Raw genomic sequence first — 21,996 nt, 5'->3', positions numbered from 1 at the left:
ATTCATGCTAAAAGTTACCCAACTATTAACTGATGTGATAATTTTTGTATATCTCGTTTTTTCTATGGTGATAATTTTTGTATATTTTGTTTTTTTTCTATGTGTTTCACTTTTCGTCTTTATCCTGTAACTGTTATTCTAATAGCGAATCCTTCATAAAAGTTATTGCATTACATTCTTGATTAAATTATCTTTCCATTGATATATAATTTTATGGTACTACTCCAAAAAAAAGTGATGTTATTAGCTAGTTTTAGAAAATACATTTTTCCCAAAAGGTTTCCACAATTTTGGCCACTGCTGTACATCCAGAACATGCAATCAATCCTCCTAAATTAATATTTGCTTATCCTGGTATAAGGGGATGCAGTGGCTCAGTGGTTAAAGACACTTGAGCTTGAAAGCTGGAAAGCTGACAGCCAGGGTTTGAGACCCGAGTGTCCTGCAATGGTGTGAGTGCCTGTTCCAACTCCTGCCCACCTAGCAGTTCAAAAGCATGCAAATGCAAGTAGATTAATAGTCCCAAAGGTGTTTTTTCAAGAAGCAACTGGACTTTCTTGTTTTTCTTTCCATTCCCTCCCCACTCCAAGGGAAGGATATTGCAATATCTCCATTCCCACCCCACTCTGGGGCTAGCCAGAGGTGGTATTTGTCGGTTCTCCGAACTACTCAAAATTTCCGCTACCAGTTCTCCAGAACCTGCTAGATTTCACTCCTGCTTTCATCCCAAGAAGCTTCTTCAGTCATGCTGGTCATGGTTATCCCAAAGGTGGTTTTTCAAGAGGCAACTGGATTTTTTTTTTCTTTTTTTTCTTTTCCCTTGAAGACGTTTCGCTTCTCATCCAAGAAGCTTCTTGGATGAGAAGCAAAACATCTTCAAAGAAAAACCAAAAGGTCCAGTTATTTCTTGAAAAAGCACCTTTGGGACAACCATGACTTGGATGACTGAGAATCTCCATAGATATTTAGCAAGTAGATTAATAGGTGTCACTTTGGTGGGAAGCTAACAACCTTCAGTGCACCTTCAGTGTACAGCCATGCTGGTCACACGACCACGGAAATTGTCTTTGGACAAGGCCGAGTCCCTTGGCCAAGCAACGGCGATGAACACTGTGCCCTAGAGTCAGACATGACTGGACAGGAGCACCTTTGCCTTTACCTTGTATCCTAATATAGATACATAATATAAATAGAACCTAGCTCCTTTACACTGAGTTATACATACTAATGACCAGTAATCTCCATTCCCACCCCACTCCAGGGGAAGGATATTGCAGAATCTCCATTCCCACCCCACTCTGGGGCCAGCCAGAGGTGGTATTTGCCAGTTCTCCAAACTATTCAAAATTTCCGCTACCGGTTCTCCAGAACCTGTCAGAACCTGCTGAATAGCACCCCTGCTAATGACTTAACAAATTAATTTTTTATGTTTTCAAAACATTTCTTGTGTTTTTACTTTAGTTGCAGTTAATCTCCAATTAACATTAGAGTTAATTTAATGATTAGGAAGGCAGGATAGAAATCATAAGAAATCCTTCTCTCAATGAATTGTTGCCTTGATTGTTGCTGTTAATCAGTTCATGCCCCACGACATTTTTCCCAGGACTAATTCTACCTTTGTCCAACAGGTATGACTTTTTCTTGATTAGCCAACTTGCCCGCCAAGGGACTGTCAATCCCACGTACTATAACGTGATTTATGATGACAACCGGTTAAAACCAGACCATATGCAGCGCCTCACTTTCAAGATGTGTCACCTCTACTACAATTGGCCTGTAAGTAGCATTTCCGTCAACCTAGAGACAGTCCTTCCCGTCTCCTGATGAAGTTAGGAAGGAAATAATCTAGATTGCATCTTCCAGATGTGGTAGATTTCAACTCCCAGTCACCCAGCCAGCTCAGGTAACGGCTCAGGTAACGGAGCCACAACAAAAGCTTGCTCACTGAGAATGCTGGAAGTTGTAGCCCAAAGTCTCTGGAGTGAGAGAGACGACCTCATTGGCCTTCCTGATTCCACCATTTCCCTTGGCATCCATTCAGATGTGGTAGCATCACCATTCACCCTTCAGCCAGCTAAGCAGCTGGTCACATAAGACATCGTTTTGAGGAACATAGAATGAAAGAGTTGGAAGGGACCTTGGAGGTCTTCTAGTTCAACCCCCTGCTCGAGCAAGAGACCCTATACCATTTCAGACAAGTGGCTGTCCAGTTAAAAGCCTCCAGCAATGGGGCACCCACAATTTCTGAAGGCAAGGCATTCCACTGGCCCTTGGTCCTTGGATTTTGTCCATGGTCCAAGGCAGTGGTGGAATTCAATTTTTTTTACTACCAGTTTTTTGGGCATGGCTTGGTGGGCATGGCAGGGGGAAGGATACTGCAAAATCCATTCCCACCCCACTCTAGGGGAAGGATACTGCAAAATCTCCATTCCCACCCCACTCCAGGGGGAAGGATACTGCAAAATCTCCATTCCCATCCCACTCCAGGGGAAGGATACTGCAAAATCCCCATTCCTTCCCCACTCCTGGGGGAAGGATATTGCAAAATCTCCATTCCCACCCCACTCCCGGGGGAGGGTACTGCAAAATATCCATTCCCACCCCACTCCAGGGGAAGGATACTGCAAAATCCCCATTCCCTCCCCACTCCTGGGGGAAGGATACTGCAAAATCTCCATTCCCACCCCACTCCAGGGGAAGGATACTGCAAAATCCCCATTCCCTCCCCACTCCTGGGGGAAGGATATTGCAAAATCTCCATTCCCACCCCACTCCCGGGGGAGGGTACTGCAAAATATCCATTCCCACCCCACTCCAGGGGAAGGATACTGCAAAATCCCCATTCCCTCCCCACTCCTGGGGGAAGGATACTGCAAAATCTCCATTCCCACCCCACTCCAGGGGAAGGATACTGCAAAATCCCCATTCCCTCCCCACTCCTGGGGGAAGGATATTGCAAAATCTCCATTCCCACCCCACTCCCAGGGGAGGATACTGCAAAATCTCCATTCCCACCCCACTCCCGGGAGAGGATACTACAAAATTCCCATTCCCTCCCCACTCCTGGGGGAAGGATATTGTAAAATCTCCATTCCCACCACACTCTGGGGCCAGCCAGAGATGATATGTGCCGGTTCTCCGAACTGCTCAAAATTTCTGCTACAGGTTCTCCAGAACCTGTCAGAACCTGCTGAATAGCACCCCTGGTCCAAGGTCGTTGCTCCTTGGATTTGCCTATTTGCCCTGGCTTACAAAGCTGCCTGTTCTGGTAGAGCCTCTCAGAATGAGGTACTTCAGGAAAGCAGCCAGGCTGGCAGGTTGTTTAAGGGAATTGCATGCTCTAAACTCCCACTGAACAGTGGATTGAAGGGTAGCTGGTGCTACTCCACCAGTTGAAATGCTTGCTAGAAATAACCCTTTCCAGGACAGAGAAGTGCGAAATATTCTAAAGCTTGAAAAATACAGTCGCGCCTTCCTCTGGGTTTTCAACTGGAAAATGGCCAGTCCGAGATGAGACCCACCTTCTACTTGCAATCTCTGTCTGGAACTAGTAGACTGCTGAATATCTTTGACTGGAGGGTGTTTTTAGGCACTCTTGTTTTTAGCGCCTCAGTGGCGCAGTGGTTAAAGTGCAGTACTGCAGGCTACTTGTGCTGCCTGCCGGCTGCCTGCAATTTGGCAGTTCAAATCCCACCAGGCTCAAGGTTGACTCAGCCTTCCATCCTTCCGAGGTGGGTAAAATGAGGACCCAGATTGTTGGGGGCAAGAAGCTGACTCTGTAAACCGCTTAGAGAGGCTGTGAAGCACTATGAAGCGGTATTTAAGTCTAAGTGCTATTGCTATTTTTTACAATATTCCAGAAACATCTTACCGCTTTTGGCCATAGGTGGCAGTACAAGTTAGTGGCATCGCCATTCATTCTTTTCCCTTGCTTCCTAGGGGTTAATCAGAGTGCCAGCGCCTTGTCAATATGCCAACAAACTGACATTTTTGGTCAGCCAGAGCATCCACGGAGAGCCAAGCCTGGAACTGGCAAACAAGCTTTTCTATTTGTGAAGATGCTAAGAGAAGGAACGGCAGGGAGGAAGAGTTTGGATTCTAAAGGAAAGCACCGTCTTCCCTTTTTCTGTGGCTGCTTCAGTTCCAGGAAGAGAAGGGGCGGCATTTCCTGGCCTCCACATCTGTAACCTTGGATTTTAAAAAACATGCTGGTTTGTTGTATGTTTTAAATGACAATTCTTTGTGTGAAAACCTCCCCTTCTTTCAAGGTGTTGTTTATTCTTGTAACTGAGTATTTAAGACTGTGCAACTCTCTTTTAGATGGAAATATTTTAGAAATATTTTGTAATTTCCTTATTTGTGTTACTAAAACGTTTGTAATAAAGCATGCCTTAAATCCTAGATTATTGTTGTTGGCTGAAGGGTGCTTGGGCATATATTTATTATTAATGTTAATATTTTATTTGATTTCTCACATTGCATATAGAACAATCTTCCTGAGGTAGGTACTTTCCAGATGCATTGGGCTTTGGGTAGTACAGTGGTTTTTTTTTTTTTTTAAAAAAAAACCTTAGTATCAAATAAAACAACAAATATACATAACCATGACAGCAATGTGACTGTAACCTTAACGTTTAATTTTTTTTATAATAAGAAAACATTTTATTTATAAAATACAGGTAGTCCTCGACTTACAACTGTTTGTTTAGTGACCATTTGAAGTTACAACAGTACTGAAAAAAGTGACTTATGACTTTTTTTTCCACACTTAACAACTGTTGCAGCATTCCCATGGTCACGTGATCAAAATTGATCACCTGATCAGCAACTGGCCCGTAATTGTGATGGTTGCAGTGTCCCCAAGTGATGTGATCATTTAGAGCAGGGGTGTCAAACTCGATTTCATTGAGGGCCGCATCAGGGTTATGATTGACCTCGGGGGGGGCTGGTGTGGGTGTGGCCAGGGTGGGCGTGGCCAGCTTGACATCACTCGTGTCAGGGGCATCAGTGGTGGCCCGAGTACTTTGCCAGGGAAAAGAGGCTCCCGAGCTCCATTTTTGGCTGTGATGACCTCCTGCAACCCTCTGCCAGTGAAAACAGGGCTTGGGAGGGCAGCACAAGGCCTTCCAGAGCTCCGTTTTCACTGGCAGAGGCACTGCAGGCCAGTCCTTCACTGTTTCCAGGGTGGCCCTGCGGGCCAGATCTAAACACCCCGCAGGCCAGATCCGGACCCTGGGCCTTGAGTTTGACACCCCTGATTTAGGGGATTGGAGGCTAAAACATATAAAGAACAGTTGCTGGAATTGGGTATGTCTAGGTTAGTGAAAAGAAGGACTTGGGATGACATGATAGCAGTGTTCCAATATCTTAGGGGCTGCCACAAAGAAGAGAGGGGGGCAACCTATTCTCCAAAGCACCTGAGGGCAGGACAAGAAGCAATGGAGGAAAACTAATCAAGGAGAGAAGCAACTTAGAACTAAGGAGAAATTTCCTGACAGAACAATTAACCAGTGGAACAACTTGTCTCCAGAAGTTGTGAATGCCCCAACACTGGAAGTTTTTAAGAAGAGATTGGATTTGTCTGAAATGGTATAGAGTTTCCTGCATGAGCAGGGGGTTAGACTAGAAGACCTCCAAGGTCCCTTCCAACTCATTCTATTCTATTCTATTCTATTCTATTCTATTCTATTCTATTCTATTCTATTCTATTCTATTCTATTCTATTCTATTCTATTCTTTTGTGACCTTCTGATAAGCAAAGTCAAAGCACCTAGAAAAGCGAGATTCACTTAACAACCATGTTATTAATGTAACAACTGCAGTGATACACTTAACGACTGCCAAGAAAGGTCATAAGATGGGGCAAAGCTCACTTAACAACTGTCTTGCTCAGCACTGGAAATTCAGGGCCCAGTCATGGTCGTGAGACAAGGGCTACCTGTATTTAAATGATTGTATTATATCTAAACTAGCCCTTCCCAGATTGGGGAAGACTGATATAAATGACACATAACACATACATAAATAAAATCAGAGTTTCCCTCTGCTAGGTGAGAGTCACAGGCACTAGTGCAGAGGTCTTCAAACTTGGCAGCTTTAAGACTAGTGGACTTCAACTCCCAGAATTCTCCAGCCAGCTATGCTATGCTGGCTGGAAAATTCTGGGAGTTGAAGTCCACAAGTCTTAAAGCTGCCAAGTTTGAAGACCTCTGCGCTAGTGTATATATAAGTGTCAAGCCCAACATGAGGCATATTGTATGGTTCAACAGATTTTCTTTTTTGACATTAGAATTGAAAAGCAGAACAGTTTTCCTTTCCCTAGGTAATGTACTGGGATATTGTTGGTGCAGAAAACAAAGACTTTATTACAAACAAGACTTTATTACAACCCCCCCCTCTTAAATAGGGAATTCAGAACATCAATCTTGAGCCAAGTCAATATATTTATCAGCTTACATGTTAGCTTTATCGCTTGCTCCTCCAAGTTTCTGAAAAATTCTTCCAAATTTCATCATGTTTCATTTCATAGGCAATATTGGCTTTCTGATCCTCTTCTTACTGGACCACTGCAAAGCTCTTAGCACACATCCAAACAAGATATTTCAGTAATCCTTTGGACAATTTATGTAAGTTAGATCGATAAGTTAATAAAAGGATTATCCCATCCCAACGGAAATAAAAGGATGAAAACAGTGAAGTGGAACCAATTTATATCTAGCATCTTTACTTTCTTATGCACGGGATTTAAAGAATGATGTTCACCCAACGTGCTAAGTATAATGTGGTAGATTTGGTGTGATGTGAATAAAAAATAAGCAATATTAGAAACCAAGCTTTTTTGTAGGGAAAGAATGGACAGCATCTAGAGATAGGTACCGTAGACTGTTTAACATCAATGAGTTCTTTTTACAAAGTCAGTCCACGTCAGAGGATCTATCCTGTAGATATTCTTTCAGTTTTCCACCTATTTTCAGCCATAACGATTCTCTACCGTGCTGTGATCAAATTTCAAAATTAACAAAAGAGTGGACAGTCATCTAAATCATCCATGAATGGATCACAGGAAATGCTAGTGATTTGATCAACTGCTTAGAAAATAAGATTTTATGTGGCTCCTAGCTTTGGGATCAAACTGAAATACTTCCTTGTGCCCAAGCTAAATTAAAAAAACACCCTAGAGATTACACTTGGTATGAAAGAACCATTAAAAGGAGACTTGGAGAATAAATCACACAGCATGAAATAGAAGTGTGAGAAAGTAACTCAAAATAACCTTGGTTTTATTTTCTTTAGTATAAGATGGAATGGAAAGAACCTTGGAAAGCCTTTTGCTCTCGCTGTTATTAAAATAATAGAAAATATGTCAATCTCTACTTTGAAGTAGATATTTACCAGAGAAGTCCAATTGTCCAAAAATCTTAGAAAGTTTTAGACTTTCAATCTTAGAAAGTCAATGTAAGGCCATGTCTATGGAGATTCTCAGTCATCTAGGTCATGGTTGTCCCAAAGGTGCTTTTTCAAGAGGCAACTGGACTTTCTGGTTTTTCTTTGAAGACGTTTCACTTCTCGTCCAAGAAGCTTCTTCAAAGAAAAACAGGAAAGTCCAGTTTCCTCTTGAAAAAGCACCTTTGGGACACTGCTAGATGAGCTAAACAGTTCCAGTTCCAACTGATTTGCAAAACTAGAAAGAAAGGGACGGCCTAGATTGGCTATGTAATAGATCTAGACGGCCAATTAGAAATAACTACAGGTAGTCCTCACTTAACAACTGAAATAGGGACTGGCAATTTTGTGCGATGCGATGATTAAGGGAAGTATCACATGCCCACGATTTGTGATTTTACTGATGGCTTCTCCATTGACTGCTTGTTGGAAGCCAGCAGTGAAGTTCTCAAATGGTAATCAAGTGATTTCAGGATTCTGCAGCGGTCATAAGTGCGAGCACCATTTGTAAAGTTACCTTTTCAGCACTATTATACCTTCAACCTAACCGAACAGGGCAGTGATTTAATGAGAACTGCCTGTAATTTGGGAAGTAAAGACGAGAAAACAGTGATGTGACCATCTAGGTAGTAATTATTCATGATGGCTTTCCAAGTGATTTTTGATAACTACCTTGGTTTTTTTCCATCTGACGTTTGGTCAATCTTACTAAATTGATCCTTAATTAAAGCTAATTACCTCTGGCAAAAGTAAAGTTTTTTCCCTTTTTATCTGAGACCCAGTTGGATCTCAGCTTCCATCTTCCCCCATTATACTTTCTGTGGCTGCAAAACTTATACAGGTAGTCCTTGACTTACAACTACAACTGAGCCCCGAATTTCTGTTGCTAAGCCAGACAGTTGTTAAGTGAGTTTTGCCCTGTTTTACGACCTTTCTCATCCCAGTTGTTAAGTGAATCACTGCAGTTATGAAGTTAGTAACACATTTGTTAAGGGAATCTGGTTTCCCTATTGACTTTGCTTGCCAGGAGGTCGCAAAAGGGGAGCACATGACCCCGGGACACTGCAGCCATCGTAAATATGAATCAGTTGCCAATTTCGATCACATGACCACGGGGAAGCTACTACTGTCGTAAGTGTGAAAAATGGACATATCCCTTTTTTCAGTGCCACTGAAACTTCAAACAGTCATTAAATGAACTGTTGTAAGCTCTCTACGGCAGTATCAGTGGTGGGTTTCAAATTTTTTTAATACTGGTTCTGTGGGTGTGGCTTGGTGGGCGTAGCGTGGTTTGGTGGGCGTGGCAGGGGAAGGATACTGTAAAACCTCCATTCCCTCCCCAATCCAGGGGAAGGTTACTGCAAAATCCCCATTTCCTCCCAATCAGCTGGGACTTGGGAGGCAGAGAATAGATGGGGGCAGGGCCGATCAGGGTTTTTACTACCAGTTCTCCGAACTACTCAAAATTTCCGCTACCGGTTCTCCAGAACTGGTCAGAACCTGCCGAAACCCACCTCTGGGCAGTACCTATTAAAGGTTCAGTTTAGGAAAATGCGGTTTTTGCAATGGATGATGGGAATGCAGGTAGATAATGGGTTAGGAATTTGCCATCTGCCGCACCTAGAATTGATGACCCAGCTGAAGTAATAAAACGAAAGGAAATGGATACCAAACTTTGGATGTGCTTGAACTCTCAGCGTTCCCTCATCTCCTAAGGATTTAAACAACTGGAGCTTTTGTCTCCTCCGTCTTTCCACAGTGGTTAAGTTCTCTAAAGTTAATTATATGGCTCTGGAGAGGGAATGTATACAACAAGATTGCCCCAGTATTCCACAGTGCCAATTGGAAATCTTGTCAAAAGCCTTCCGACTTTCTTTAAAAGTGCAGGAACATCAAATTCCTGCTTTTTCTCTTTGCAAAGCTTAAACAAGTCAGGGCAACAGCCACATATTTTCGCGAGAGTCATCACCGGATGAGAAACAAAGAATTTGCAAAGGGATGAACCTGGAGCTTCTTGAACAATCCAGGAGCTGAAGCGTTCAGGTAAGACATTTTCCCCTTTTCTATTGTGGCTTTTATCACAAAAGGTTTTGCTTTGATTTAGAATAACTCACAGTTACTCTTGAAGAAAAAGAAAAGGAAAAAAAAAACCTGAGAAAAGTTCAGCTTTGCTTTCCAAACAGCTTCTTTTGGAAGAAAAAAAAAAACTCGGAAAATATTATTTTCTACAATACCTACTGGAGGAAAAAAAAAGAACCATGGCTTGATGACTTCGAATACTTGCATTCCTGGGATCTTCACTTAGCATCTAAATATGCCTGGCAACATCTGGATGCCCCTGTGAAAACAATTAATCAGTGGAAAGGTTTGCCTTCAAAAGTTGTAGGTGCTTCAACGCTTGGAGGTTTTTAAGAAGAGATTTGGATGATCATTTGTACAAAATGGTGTTAAGGTCTGCTGCTTAGGCAGAGGGGGTTGAACTAGAGATCTCCAAGGTCCCTTCCAACTATTATTCTGTATTTTGATGTTGCTTTCACTACAACCCCAGCCCGTGAGTGTGATAGATTGTCTGTTTTGCTGTTTTATGTTGCATTTCCTGCCTTCTTCCAGCCTTGCCCAGGAGCTGCCTGAAAAACATGTGAAATATTTTGTCACCCATGACCTTGGAGAGAAGTCGGGAGAATGGCAATGACTAGAACGGAGTCAATAAAGGCAGATCAGGGATTGGCAATGGGGACAATCAATTTTATGCAGAGAGAGTTTCCTCCCCACACAAGGATGGGTAGAGAGCAAATTCAGCTAAGCAGAGGGAAAGGGCCTTTAAAATGTTAGGATCGTAATTTTTTTTTCATTCGCTTTGGAACTGAGTGCAGATTTTGGTTGGGTGTAGGAACGAGAGAATTAGCCGCGCTAAATAGATACAAAATCAGCGGTCGGTTTCAGATCATGTTACTACTGGTTCACACGCGCATGTGCGCGCCTGCTTCGTGCGCGTGCATGGCTGGTTTGCACGTATGCCTGTGTTCCAAAATGCACCCAGCCTTCTGTGCATGGGCTTTGCTCGCGTGTGTGCCTTCCGCGCATGCGCCTGGTCTCAAAAAAAAAAAGCCTAAATAGGAAGGCATAGAGCCGGGCAGGTGGGCAGGCACACTTGTGATTTCCGCTATCGGTTCGGGCGAACCGGTCCAAACGGGCTGAATACCACCTCTGCACAAAATACTTACAAGGATCCTGCCATTTCATCTGCGTTTAATGTCAGGATTACCATTATTATAATTATAGCAATTGGCTGATTAATCAACTCAATGCATTTTTTTAAAAAATATTTTATTAAGTAAAAGATTTATAAAGGTAAAGGTAAAGGTTCGCCTCGCACCTATGTGTTAGTCCTTCCCGACTCTAGGGGGCAGTGCTCATCTCCGTTTCAAAGCCAAAGAGCCAGTGCTGTCCGAAGACGTCTCCATGGTCATGAGGCCGGTATGACTAATGTCAAAGGCACACAGAACGCTGTTCCCTTCCCACCAAAGGTGGTCCCTATTTTTCTCCTTGCATTTTTTACGTGCTTTCGAACTGCTAGGTTGGCAGAAGCTGGGACAAGTAACGGGAGCTCACCCCGTTACGCGGCACAAGGGATTTGAACCGCTGAACTGCCAACCTTTCGATCGACAAGCTCACCCTGCCTTTATTCAGGAGCTCAAGACAGCATGTATAATGTTCCTATTTTTCCCTAGAACAACTCCCTTATCCTTAGAAAAAAAAATTAAACAGCTATTTTAATCCATGAGAAAGGACAACAACCCACAAGGGAAAGGGAAAGATGGATTAACAGTATCTCCTACATCAAGATACTTGCTGTAATAATCTTTATAAATCTGAAATCTGCTGTTTGGCAATATTTTCTTAAAAAGTAAAGTCTCCTTGGCATTATGTTCCACTTCTTATGATTCACGGGAGTATCCAGATGATACTTTTGTCAACGGCATGAAAGTACTTCATCTACTTTCAGGAACACTGAACGTTTTATTTTTTTAAAATTGTGGTCTAGCCTCTAGCCCTGGTACCTCCTGATATTCTTCCACGCACAACTCCACTTCGCCTCTAAGCCAAGACCGGTCAGGGGTCCTTGATGCTCTCTGAGCTTGCTTGTTTCCTTGCAGATGTTTCATTACCCAAACTAGATAACATCATCAATGCTAGAAGGGAATGGGGTTTGCTCTCAGTTTATATTCTAGTGGCCGAGTAAAGAAGAGGGGGTAGTCAGATAAATTACACCTTCTTTATCTTTTGATTCTTTTTAATGGAAGCCACCCAGAATCATATTTCTGTGATAGGTAGCTATATAAATCTAATGATAGATAGATAGATAGATAGATAGATAGATAGATAGATAGATAGATAGATAGATAGATGATAGAGATAGAGATAGAGAGATAGAGAGAGATAGAGAGATAGATAGAGATAGATAAGAGATAGAGATAGATAGATAGAGATAGATAGATAGATAGATAGAGAGATAGAGATAGAGATAGAGATAGAGATAGAGATAGAGATAGAGATAGAGATAGAGATAGATAGATAGATGATTGATACATAGATAGAGATAGAGATAGATATAGAGATAGATATAGAGATAGATACAGATAGAGATAGATAGATAGTGATAAAGAAATAGATAGAGATAGAGATAGAGATAGACATGATAGAGATAGATAGATAGATGATAGATAGATAGATAGATAGATAGATAGATAGATAGATAGATAGATAGATAGATGACAGTCAGATAGATAGATAGATAGACATGGGAAAAGTCAATCTCAGCGGATAATGTAAACTAGTTCCCTTAATTACATCAATATTCTCTGTAATTGAGCTTATTGTGGGCTGCCAGGAAGAGCACGCCTTGGTTTATGGTATTGTGGTGGTGGTGGTGGTGGTGGTGGTGGTGATGGTTGGTCACACAATCAGATGTTCAGACTGAATTTGGCATTCTTGTCCATCTATTGAGTTTTTCCTAAGGACCTGGGATAGGCAAATTTTGTCTGATGGTGTTAAAGGTATAGTTGGCGGATGTAAGCTACTCCAAGAGAAGCTGCCTTTTACAATTGACTGATGATGATTTTGTCAATGCCGATGGTGGTCAGGCGGTGCTCCAGTTGTTTTGGGATTGCATCCAAGGCCCCTATTAATATTGGTATTACCTTTGCTTTCTTTTGCCACGGTCACTCTATTTTTATTTGCAGGTCATTGTGTTTGTGATTTTCAGTTCTTCCACTTCTATTATTATAGCATTTATATCCTTCTATTATTATAGCATTTATATCCTGCCTTTATTTGCACAACTCAAGGCAGTATATATTTTCCCCAAATCATCAAACCTGTGACATATTCAGTAATAATTACAAAAGCAGGAAATGTGGTAGAGAAACATTTTTGAGGACTGTATGCATTTGAGTCTCTAGATGTATGAAAGGGAGGATTGTCTAGTCATGTGATTTGACACATTTTATTTTTTTAAAGAAAGAAAAAACAATTGCGGAAAAATATCCAAATAAAAAGATTTCTAATGTATTTAGAATAGTCCTGAAATACCAGCCTTGTATGTGTAGAGAATGTTTTTTTTTCCATAGGAGTGCGATTCTCAGTTGGATACCTCACAATTTTATTTACAGTGTATGAAATGAGCCATCAACTCAGAACTGTGTTATGCCCAACAGAAGCTTGAAATGGCTTTGTGAGTTGATGCTTAATAGTGTAAAAAGGAGCAGAAAAGGAGGCCTTGTCATTTTTGCGATATTTAGGAGCATCTGAAAGTTAAAAACAAAACAAAACAAGATGGTGTCTATGATCACACAGTTGAAGCCCCGCCCCCTTTTAATGTATCTTGCAAGTAAAAAAATGGGCGTGGCCAGGGTGGGCTGCTGTCCATTTGGACCGATTCGGGCGAACCAGTAGTTCCAAAGATCAGCTGGCCCCTCCTACCCGCCCCGCCCTATCCTGTCCTATATTTCCTTCTTTCTGGCTCAGCTGATTCACGTGGCACAGCTGATTTCCACACCTCCGCTGTTCTACTTACCGGGACTGCCTTAGAGGTAAGCAGCTGAGCTTCAAATTGCTGTATTTTGAACGCTGCGCGCAAGCGTGTTAGGTGCGCGATCACTGAACTGATTTTTAAACTGGTTGCAGCCCACTACTGGGCGGGGCTTCAAAATGTATCTTGACTTTTTTGACCCATGCTGTCATCTCCCCTGAAAGATGCACTTTGAATTAAAGACTAGAATATAATTGTCTTTTTTCTGCCATGAAATTGATTTTTAATATTTCTACCTTGCCAGCTTCCAGAGAATTCCTTTGATTTCCATCAAAGGAAATTTAACTGAATGCTGATATTTGAACATGGTGCCAAGCTTGGAATCCTACTTTAATAAATTATAGGTTCTATGTTCATTTATCATGTTAAATCAGAATTTATTGGCTGCCCAACTCCGGAGTCTGCTGGAGTTGGGCGACCAATACATTTAAATTAATAATTATGATTTCTTATAATAATGGTTTGCTGAACAATAGCATGTTTACAAATGACTTTAAGTCATAAACTTTTGTTTACAAAATCACAGTAACTACCTTTCAAATAACTACCGTGTTTCCCCCAAAATAAGACCCTGTCTTATATTTTTTTGGACCCTGAAATAAGCGCTTGGCCTTATTGCCATGCGCTCAAAAGCCCGATTGGCCTTATTATCAGGGGATGTCTTATTTTGGGGGAAACAGGGTAGTTAGGCATCTTGTGTGGAATTAAATTTGTTCTTTTGTGTTATTTAGTTGGTATTCACCATTATGTGCCACTAAAAGTACAGACAACTTTTCAATTTAGGGGCTTTCAATCTTCAACTTGAAGATACATCTATTTTTGGAAGTTAATAACTGGGAATGGAACTGCGTGCAGGTTAGAACAAGAAAATGTATATTTCCTGTGATTGGCATGGTATCCTTAAATCATGTACAAACTTGTGACACGTTTTGTATTAATATAACAATTTATGAAAAAGGAAAGCCTAACCAGATGTGGATATTTTGAAACATTTCCTTGAAATAGTTGTGCTTTGATTCCCCATTTTGTGCTGATGAGATTTAGCAACAGATTAAATGTGCTTTACTTTGCTTTGCTTTGCTTTTTTTTTTTTTTTGGCCTGCAAGAATGTTATTTCATTAGAGTTCCACATTCAGGCTTCAGTTGTAACTAAATGTTCACTGAAAGGTTTCCAAGGTTTCCTTGGTAAGGCCACACTTGGAATATTACATTCAGTTTTGGTCGCCATGATGTAAAAAAGATGTGGAGACTCTAGAAAGTGTGCAGAGAAGAGCAACAAAGATGATTAGGGGACTGGAGGCTAAAAACATATGAGGAACGGTTGCAGGAACTGGGTATGTCTAGTTTAATGAAAAGAAGGACTAGGGGAGACATGATAGTAGTGTTCCAATATCTCAGGGGCTGCCACAAAAAAGAGGGTGTCAAGCTATTCTCTAAAGCACCTGAAGGCAGGACAAGAAACAATGGATGGAAACTAATCAAGGAGAGAAGCAACTTAGAACTAAGGAGAAGTTTCCTGGCAGTTAGAACAATTAATCAGTGGAACAACTTGCCTCCAGAAGTTGTGAATGCTCCAACACTGGAAGTTTTTAAGGAGATGTTGGATAACCATTTTTCTGAAGTGGTGTAGGGTTTCCTGCCTGGGCAGGGGGTTGGACTAGAAGACCTCCAAGGTCCCTTCCCACTCTGTTACTCTATTCTATTCTAAGGATGGCAACTGTAGCCCACTTCTATGTATGTGTGAAAGGTTCTGCGATACCAGCTTATCTGAATCTGGTTCTTTTTGAAAGGTATAAGAAGGTAAAATGTTCAACTTCTGGAGATTTTACAGAAATATCTTGATAGATTTTTTTGTTTGCAACAACATGGATATCTTCCAGCATATTTTTTTTCCAACTTCCTGTATAAGAGAATCGGATTCTGGCAGAAGAAATTTCTCCCTCCATTGACAGTGTTGGAAGAAATATCCTTCTGGGTTCATTTCCAAACGGGGAGAAAGACACTGGAAATGTGGAGACTGCTTGGAAGGATGGTTTAATGGTGGACAGAACCACGTGGTTTGAGGTCCTGGTGGAAAAGGGGGATCACATGCCTTGAAGATCTTGAAGGGGGGGAAAAAAAGGGAAGAGATGCTGAGAGAGCCTGAGTTTTATACTCTCTCTTGGGCCCCGCCTTGGGGCTTCCTCTTCCTGTACAAGAAATGTATCCCATTGGCTGTCACACTCCCAGGGGGCGGGGGTCTTAGCTAGGTTTGTAGCAGTGGTGGGTTGCCCCCGGTTCGGACCGGTTCGCAAGAACCGGTAGTAAAACTGGCGGGAGGCCCTGCCCACCGCCCCGGATATCGTCATCAGTGATCTGCGCATGCGCAGAAGCTTCTTCTGCGATCCCGTTGTGAACCGGTAGTAAAAGTAAGTAGAACCCACCCCTGCTTTGTAGGTTGTTGTGTCCCAGGCTTGGGTGATGCAAACTCCCAGGTGCCATGTGATGAGTTCTGTTGCTAGATGGGTAGAATCAGTGGTGGGTTTCAAATTTTTTTTACTACCGGTTCTGTGGGTGTGGCTTGGTAGGCATGGCATGGCTTGGTGGGCGTTGTTTGGTGAGCGTGGCAAGGGAAGGATACTGTCAAATCTCCATTCCCTCCCCACTGCAGGGGAAGGTTATTGCAAAATCCCCATTTCTTCAGCTGGGACTTGGGAGGCAGAGAATAGATGGGGGTGGGGCCAGTCAGAATTTTTACTACTGGTTCTCCGAACTACTCAAAATTTCCGCTACGGGTTCTCCAGAACTGGTCAGAACCTGCTGAAACCCACCTCTGGGTAGAGTGCTGATTCTAACATATCCTGAGGGCTATGCCTTAATCCCATCACCCTGGAGCTGAAGTGGTGGTGGTGGGGGCAGCAGGGAGCTACAGGGAGCTGCTTTGTCTTTAAAACATGTTTCTCCTTTTCTCATCCAGGGAAACATAATATTCTGCCTTTTTAATATTTCCTAAAATATTTCATTCTTCTAGGAGAGGGATGGGTGCTAACTTCCTTCAACAGCAATTAGTGTCCAAGCAGCTAAATAGGAGAAATCTTCAAATCTGGGGACAGAACCCATAAATCTGCCTTGGGTACCACTTTCTTTTTTTTCTGGCAATAGATGAGGAAAAGTCGAGTTCCCAAAGACCAAAGAAATAAATAAAAATAAAATAAAATAAAATAAAATTCAGCAGCTGTTTAAAACAGATTGTTTTAAACTGGAAACGTTCTAAGTGACAAGCTCACTTGGCCTCATTTCTTTGACACATAGTTCTTAAAGATGAGAGGTTTTAGTGGAAAAAACAAAATACAAATAGATAGTGATTCATACACTGCAGTCAATTTTGTACACCGGAAAGAAAAGCGAAGGGGAGGAGAACAAAAGAGAAAGTGAAGGGAGGGAAATAATTATAGGTTGGGGAAGGAAAAAAGAAAGAAGGAAAATCTGGCATTTCAAGTCATTAATTTCTTTAATTAACCCACATTTATTTGATCCCTTTAAAAAAGATGACCCATTTAATCTTATTTCAAATAGTTCCAAGACCATGAATACTTCATAGTAGCCTTTTTTTTAAAAAAAAGATCCTTATTTTGGAGACAGAAAAATCTGGAAAAAACCTGGATCTTTGCTGTTATATATGTTGACAGCAGCAAGAATGCTTTATGCACCACAAATGGAAAGATACTTTTATTCTCACAATGGATGAAAGCCTGGAAAAACTGATGGAAATAGCAGAGATGGCTAAATTAACTGCCCTGATCAAAGAAAGGGGAGGAAAAACACAGCCATCTTTGCTTCTACTTGGAAAGTATTTCTGGATTTTGTGCTTGAGAGGGAAAAAAATGAAATGTTTCATCTTTGACTTTGGGTTTTGCTGATTAGATCAGTTTGTTGTAGAAATGTTGTACAGACCAGGGGTGGGTTCTAAATTTTTTTACTACTGGTTCTGTGGGCGTGGCTTATTTTGTGGGCATTGCTTGATGGTCATGTGACAATTATTTAGGATTTAGCAGAAGTACTGGTCTACCAGGCTTTTAACCGCTTGCAGAGCTGTACCGGTCTACTCATTTGTTTTTGGAGGCACCGGTTTACCACCACACTGCCTTTTAACACTGATCAGCTGTAGGGCGGCCCTTTGAAGCCCCGCGGCAAAAGTTTAAACAGTTTTTTTTCCTTCTAGCCGATCAGCTGGGACTCAGGAGGCAGCAATAGATTGGGGGTGGGGCCAAATAAAAGGTAAGAATAATGGGGGGATGGCGGGGGGGGGCAGAGGGGGGGCAGAACCGGTTCGGTGACATCATATCGTCACCGCTACCGGCTCGGCGGAACCGGGTGGAACCGGGAGGAACCCACCACTGGTACAGACGAAGAATGCAAAATTTAAAAGTTTAGGCTATAATGTTATTATTTTATTCAGGGGTGGGATTCAGAAATTTTAGCAATCGGTTCTCTGCCCGGTTGCTGGGTGGGTGTGGCCATGATGGGCGTGGCCTACTCGGCCTCCTGTACCACAGGGGGGGGCATTTTCCTCCTCCCCAGACTCTGGAGGCTTTCCTTGAGCCTCCGGGAGAGCAAAAATGGCCTCTTCCCCCAGGCTCCAGAGGCCCTCTGGAGGCAGGGAACGGGCCCATTTCCGACTTCTGGAACTTCCAGGAGGCCTGTTTTTCGCCCTCCCAGAGCCTCTGTGCGGGCCCTGCACTTATCTGGCATTCAAAATTGGCTGCGTGGAGACTCTTGGGAGAGGCGGGGTCGGGTGGGTGGGGTCAGCCACTCCTTGCAACTACCGATTTGGTGAACCAGATTAAAATTAACATCCAGTTCACCCGAACTGGTCCGAAACAGCTGAATCCCACCCCTGATTTTATTCTATTACTCTAAAAAGAGTTGGAAGTCAATGCTTTTTTTTCTGTTTTCCTCTTTTCCCTACAGTTCTCTCTCTCTCTCTCTCTCTCCCTTGTTCCCTCCCTCATTTTCTCACTATTTTCATTTTCATTTGTATTTTATATTATGATAAGCTTGATAAAATTATTTAAAAAAGAAAGAACGGACCCTGGTTTCAAACACACATCAGGCAGCCTCTTCCAAGTTGATGTTCACTGCTACGTTTACGTACGCCTAAAATTATTTCTTTTTATATTTTTTATTTATACATCATATTTAAAGACTATCTATCTCCCTCGTGGATTAAATTAACCGGAAGCCCCTAACCAATCATAGCTGTTCACACAACAGATGTGAGCAGGATCACATCTGAGCATGGGGTTGGACTAGAAGATCTCCAAGATCCCTTTCAACTCTGTTATTCTGTATTCTGCATTCTGATCCACCCTTGAGATGAGAGGTGGCCTTGAAATCCCAAGACTGTAAGGTAGACTGGAAAGTGGGTTGGAGGTCATTTGGGTGAGAGTTTCCTTGGCAAATCACCACTCGGGTTGCTTACTGTCCATGGGAGTAAGAAACTGAGGGGCAGAGTTAAGCATGTTATCAGCTTAGAGTTGTTAAAGATAAAAGTAAAGGTTTCCCTACTATGTGCTAGCCGTTCCCTACTCTAGGGGGCGGTGCTCATCTCCCTTTCAAAGCCGAAGAGCCAGCACTGTCGGAAGACGTCTCTGTGGTTATGTGGCCGGCATGACTAAACGCCAAAGGCGCACAAAACGCTGTTACCTTCCCACCAAAGGTGGTCCCTATTTTTTCTACTTGCATTTTTTACCTGCTTTCAAATTGCTAGTTGCAAAAGCTGGGACAAGTAACGAGAGTTCACCCCCTTACGCGGCACTAGGGATTCGAACCGCTGAACTGCCGACCTTTCGATCGACAGGCTCAGCATCTTAGCCACTAAGCCACCGCGTCCCCTTGTGATGTTGCCACAAACAGTTCAAGTCCAACCCCTCTTGAATTCCATTGGCCCTTATCTACTGCCAATTTAGTGTTGAACTTTAGTTGACTAGATTCTCATGTATAGGCTTTGAGCAATATATCTTTGAACCGCAACTTAACCTATGTTCCTGATCCTTTGCGCCTGACAATGGGCAATGTTTGGGGGATTGGAAAGAGTGGGACGAAAATGAGGTTCAAACTATTGCAAACAAGGCCTAAGAAAGAGTGTGGGATAGAACAAGAGGCCAAAGAATTTATGTAGTGTGTTTTACAGCATGGGAATATTTTAAGGGCATGGAACATTTTTTATCATGTTTCTGCAAAATGGATGATAGTTGCTAAATATACTCTTTTTGGAAATTCCCACAGTGTTAGAAAGGTTTAGTGACCAAAATGTTTTTGATGAAAAGGCTCAGAGCTAGCAATCCTACCTAGATCTTGTTTTGGTTGCCACGATATAAAAAAAAAAAATGTTGAGACTCTAGAAAGAGTGCAGAGAAGAGCAACGAAGATGATTAGGGGACTGAAGGGTAAAATGTATGAAGAACAGTTGCAGGAATTGGGTATGTTTAGTTTAACGAAAAGAAGGACTGGGGGTGACATGATAACAGTGTTCCAATATTTGAGGGGGGTCAACCTATTCTCTAAAGCACCTGAAGGCAGCACAAGAAGCAATGGATAGAAACTAATCAAGGAGAGAAGCAACCTAGAACCAAGGAGAGATTTCTTCACAATGAGAACAATTAATCAGTGGAACGACTTGCCCTCAGTAGTTGTGGGTGTACCAAGACTGGAGGTTTTTAAGAAGAGATTGGACAACCATTTGTCTGAAGTGGTGTAGGGTTTACTGCCCGAGCAGGGGGTTGGACTAGAAGACCTCCAAGCAGGGGTGGACTTCAAAAAATTTAGCAAGGGGTTCTCTGCCCGGTTTCTGGGTAGGCGTGGCCATGGTGGGCGTGGCCTTGTCGGCCTCCTGCACCATGGGGGGGGCATCTTTGCCCTCCCCGGGCTTTGGAGGTTTTCATCGAGCCTCTGGGAGGGCGAAAAAGGCCTCCACAGGCTCCAGAGGCCCTCTGATCCGGTCTTCCCGAACTTCCGGTAAGCCCGTTTTTCACCCTCCCTGAGCCTCTGTGAGTGCCCTGCACTTACCTGCATCCAAAACAGGCCGTGTGGGGTCTCCTGGGAGGGGTGGGGTGGGGTGGGCAGGGCCAGCCAGAAGTGGGATTTTTGGGTTCTTTGAACTGCATAGAATCTTAGCTAGAGGTTCTCCTGAACCCCTGCGAACCTCCAAGGTCCCTTCCAACTTTGTTATTCTGTTATCTAGAATAGGGTATTTCCAGTTGCTCTGAGTTAAAAAAAGTTCCCTTACCCAAAATTTCTCTACTCAAATCAGCAGGCATGTTCTGTGACCGACTTACCATCTGTCAGTCTCTCCCTGTCCTAAATCCTACGGGCATGAAATCACTGGTCCTTCTCTAGCGGAGTATTTCAAGTGCGGCCACAAATGCCTCTGGCTTGGTTGCTGTGTGTGAGATGCCTGCCAGGAATCGACAAACCGGTTTCCCCTCGCCCTCTTGCAACAAAAATGTATTAAAACCAAATCTCAGCAGGCGGCAAGAAATTACAGGAAAGTCGTTTAAAAGGAAAGGAAGAAAAGATTGCTGTGCTTTGGTTTCCAGACCATTTCAGCAGTAAGCTGAAATTGATGGAATTTTGCAGGAATCCAGCTGCTTTCTTTTCTTTTCTTTTTTTTTGCGCTAAATTTTTATTAAAGATTTTCTTTTAAAAGAGAAAAACAAACTAATATAAAGTGAGAAAAGAAAAGACATCAAAGACAAAGATTAAAGATTTTTTAAAAAATTACTTTAGGTTTTAAGAAAATGTAAGAAATTTTAATTCTGGTTATGCAGGCCAAAATTCTGCATAAAACACCAGAGAGCGAGCTCGTGACAAACTAAAACATTAAAAGAGAAAAACCAAAACTTCTGACTTAGAACAATCTATCTGACCTTAATTACACCCAGAATTTCTGTACAACAATTTTGGCGTCCATTCTCTTCAGTTGTGACTTAACTAGTTTCTCATTAACTGCCTGGAAATGTTGAATTAATCAGAGCCATGGTATCAACAATGAAGGGATCCTTTGTTGTCGTGCGCTGTGTAGAAATTTTGGCCGCGTCACCTTCTTTGCAGAGATTAATCATTTCTGGGCTCTTAATTTAGATGGAGTTTGTGTTCAGGGGATGAAGGCAGCTTCTATAATCTTCCTTCCCAGGATCTAACATCATTAGTGGCTGAAGTAGATTATCGTATTTTTCGGCGTATAAGACACACTTTTCTCTCCTAAAAGAGGCTGAAAATTTGGGTGCGTCTTATACTCCGAATGTAACCGCATGCGGTGCCCAAGATGGCTACCTGGAACAGCTGCTGCCTTCTCTTACCCCCTCCGTGCTTTGCCTGCTTTAGTCACTGGAGCTCCCTCCGAGGATCAGCTGTGCTTTTGAAGCTGTTTTTCAGCCCCAACGCAAGCAAAGCGATCTTCCGTGCTTTGCCTGCTTTTCTAA

At 42.5% G+C, this 21,996-nt stretch overlaps 1 protein-coding gene across 1 annotated transcript in view; it reads left to right on the top strand.

Annotated features, from left to right (window-relative positions):
* PIWIL4 (piwi like RNA-mediated gene silencing 4) overlaps positions 1 to 4,301 on the top strand; it is a 42,800-nt gene extending 38,499 nt beyond the window's left edge. Inside the window, exons 20-21 of the mRNA XM_070942900.1 lie at positions 1,629 to 1,776; positions 3,940 to 4,301. Coding sequence (XP_070799001.1) covers positions 1,629 to 1,776; positions 3,940 to 4,056 — 265 coding nt within the window. The 3' untranslated portion in view covers positions 4,057 to 4,301. The remainder of the gene's footprint in view (positions 1 to 1,628; positions 1,777 to 3,939) is intronic.
* The last annotated feature ends 17,695 nt before the right edge of the window (positions 4,302 to 21,996 follow it).

The sequence above is a fragment of the Pituophis catenifer genome, unplaced genomic scaffold, assembly GCF_029215685.1.
Source record: "Pituophis catenifer annectens isolate HBS135680 unplaced genomic scaffold, rPitCat1.0.hap2 SCAF_4, whole genome shotgun sequence".
Classification (NCBI taxonomy): domain Eukaryota; kingdom Metazoa; phylum Chordata; class Lepidosauria; order Squamata; family Colubridae; genus Pituophis; species Pituophis catenifer.
The sequence above is the reverse complement of the archived record's forward strand: the minus strand, read 5'-3'. Positions and strand labels throughout refer to the sequence as shown.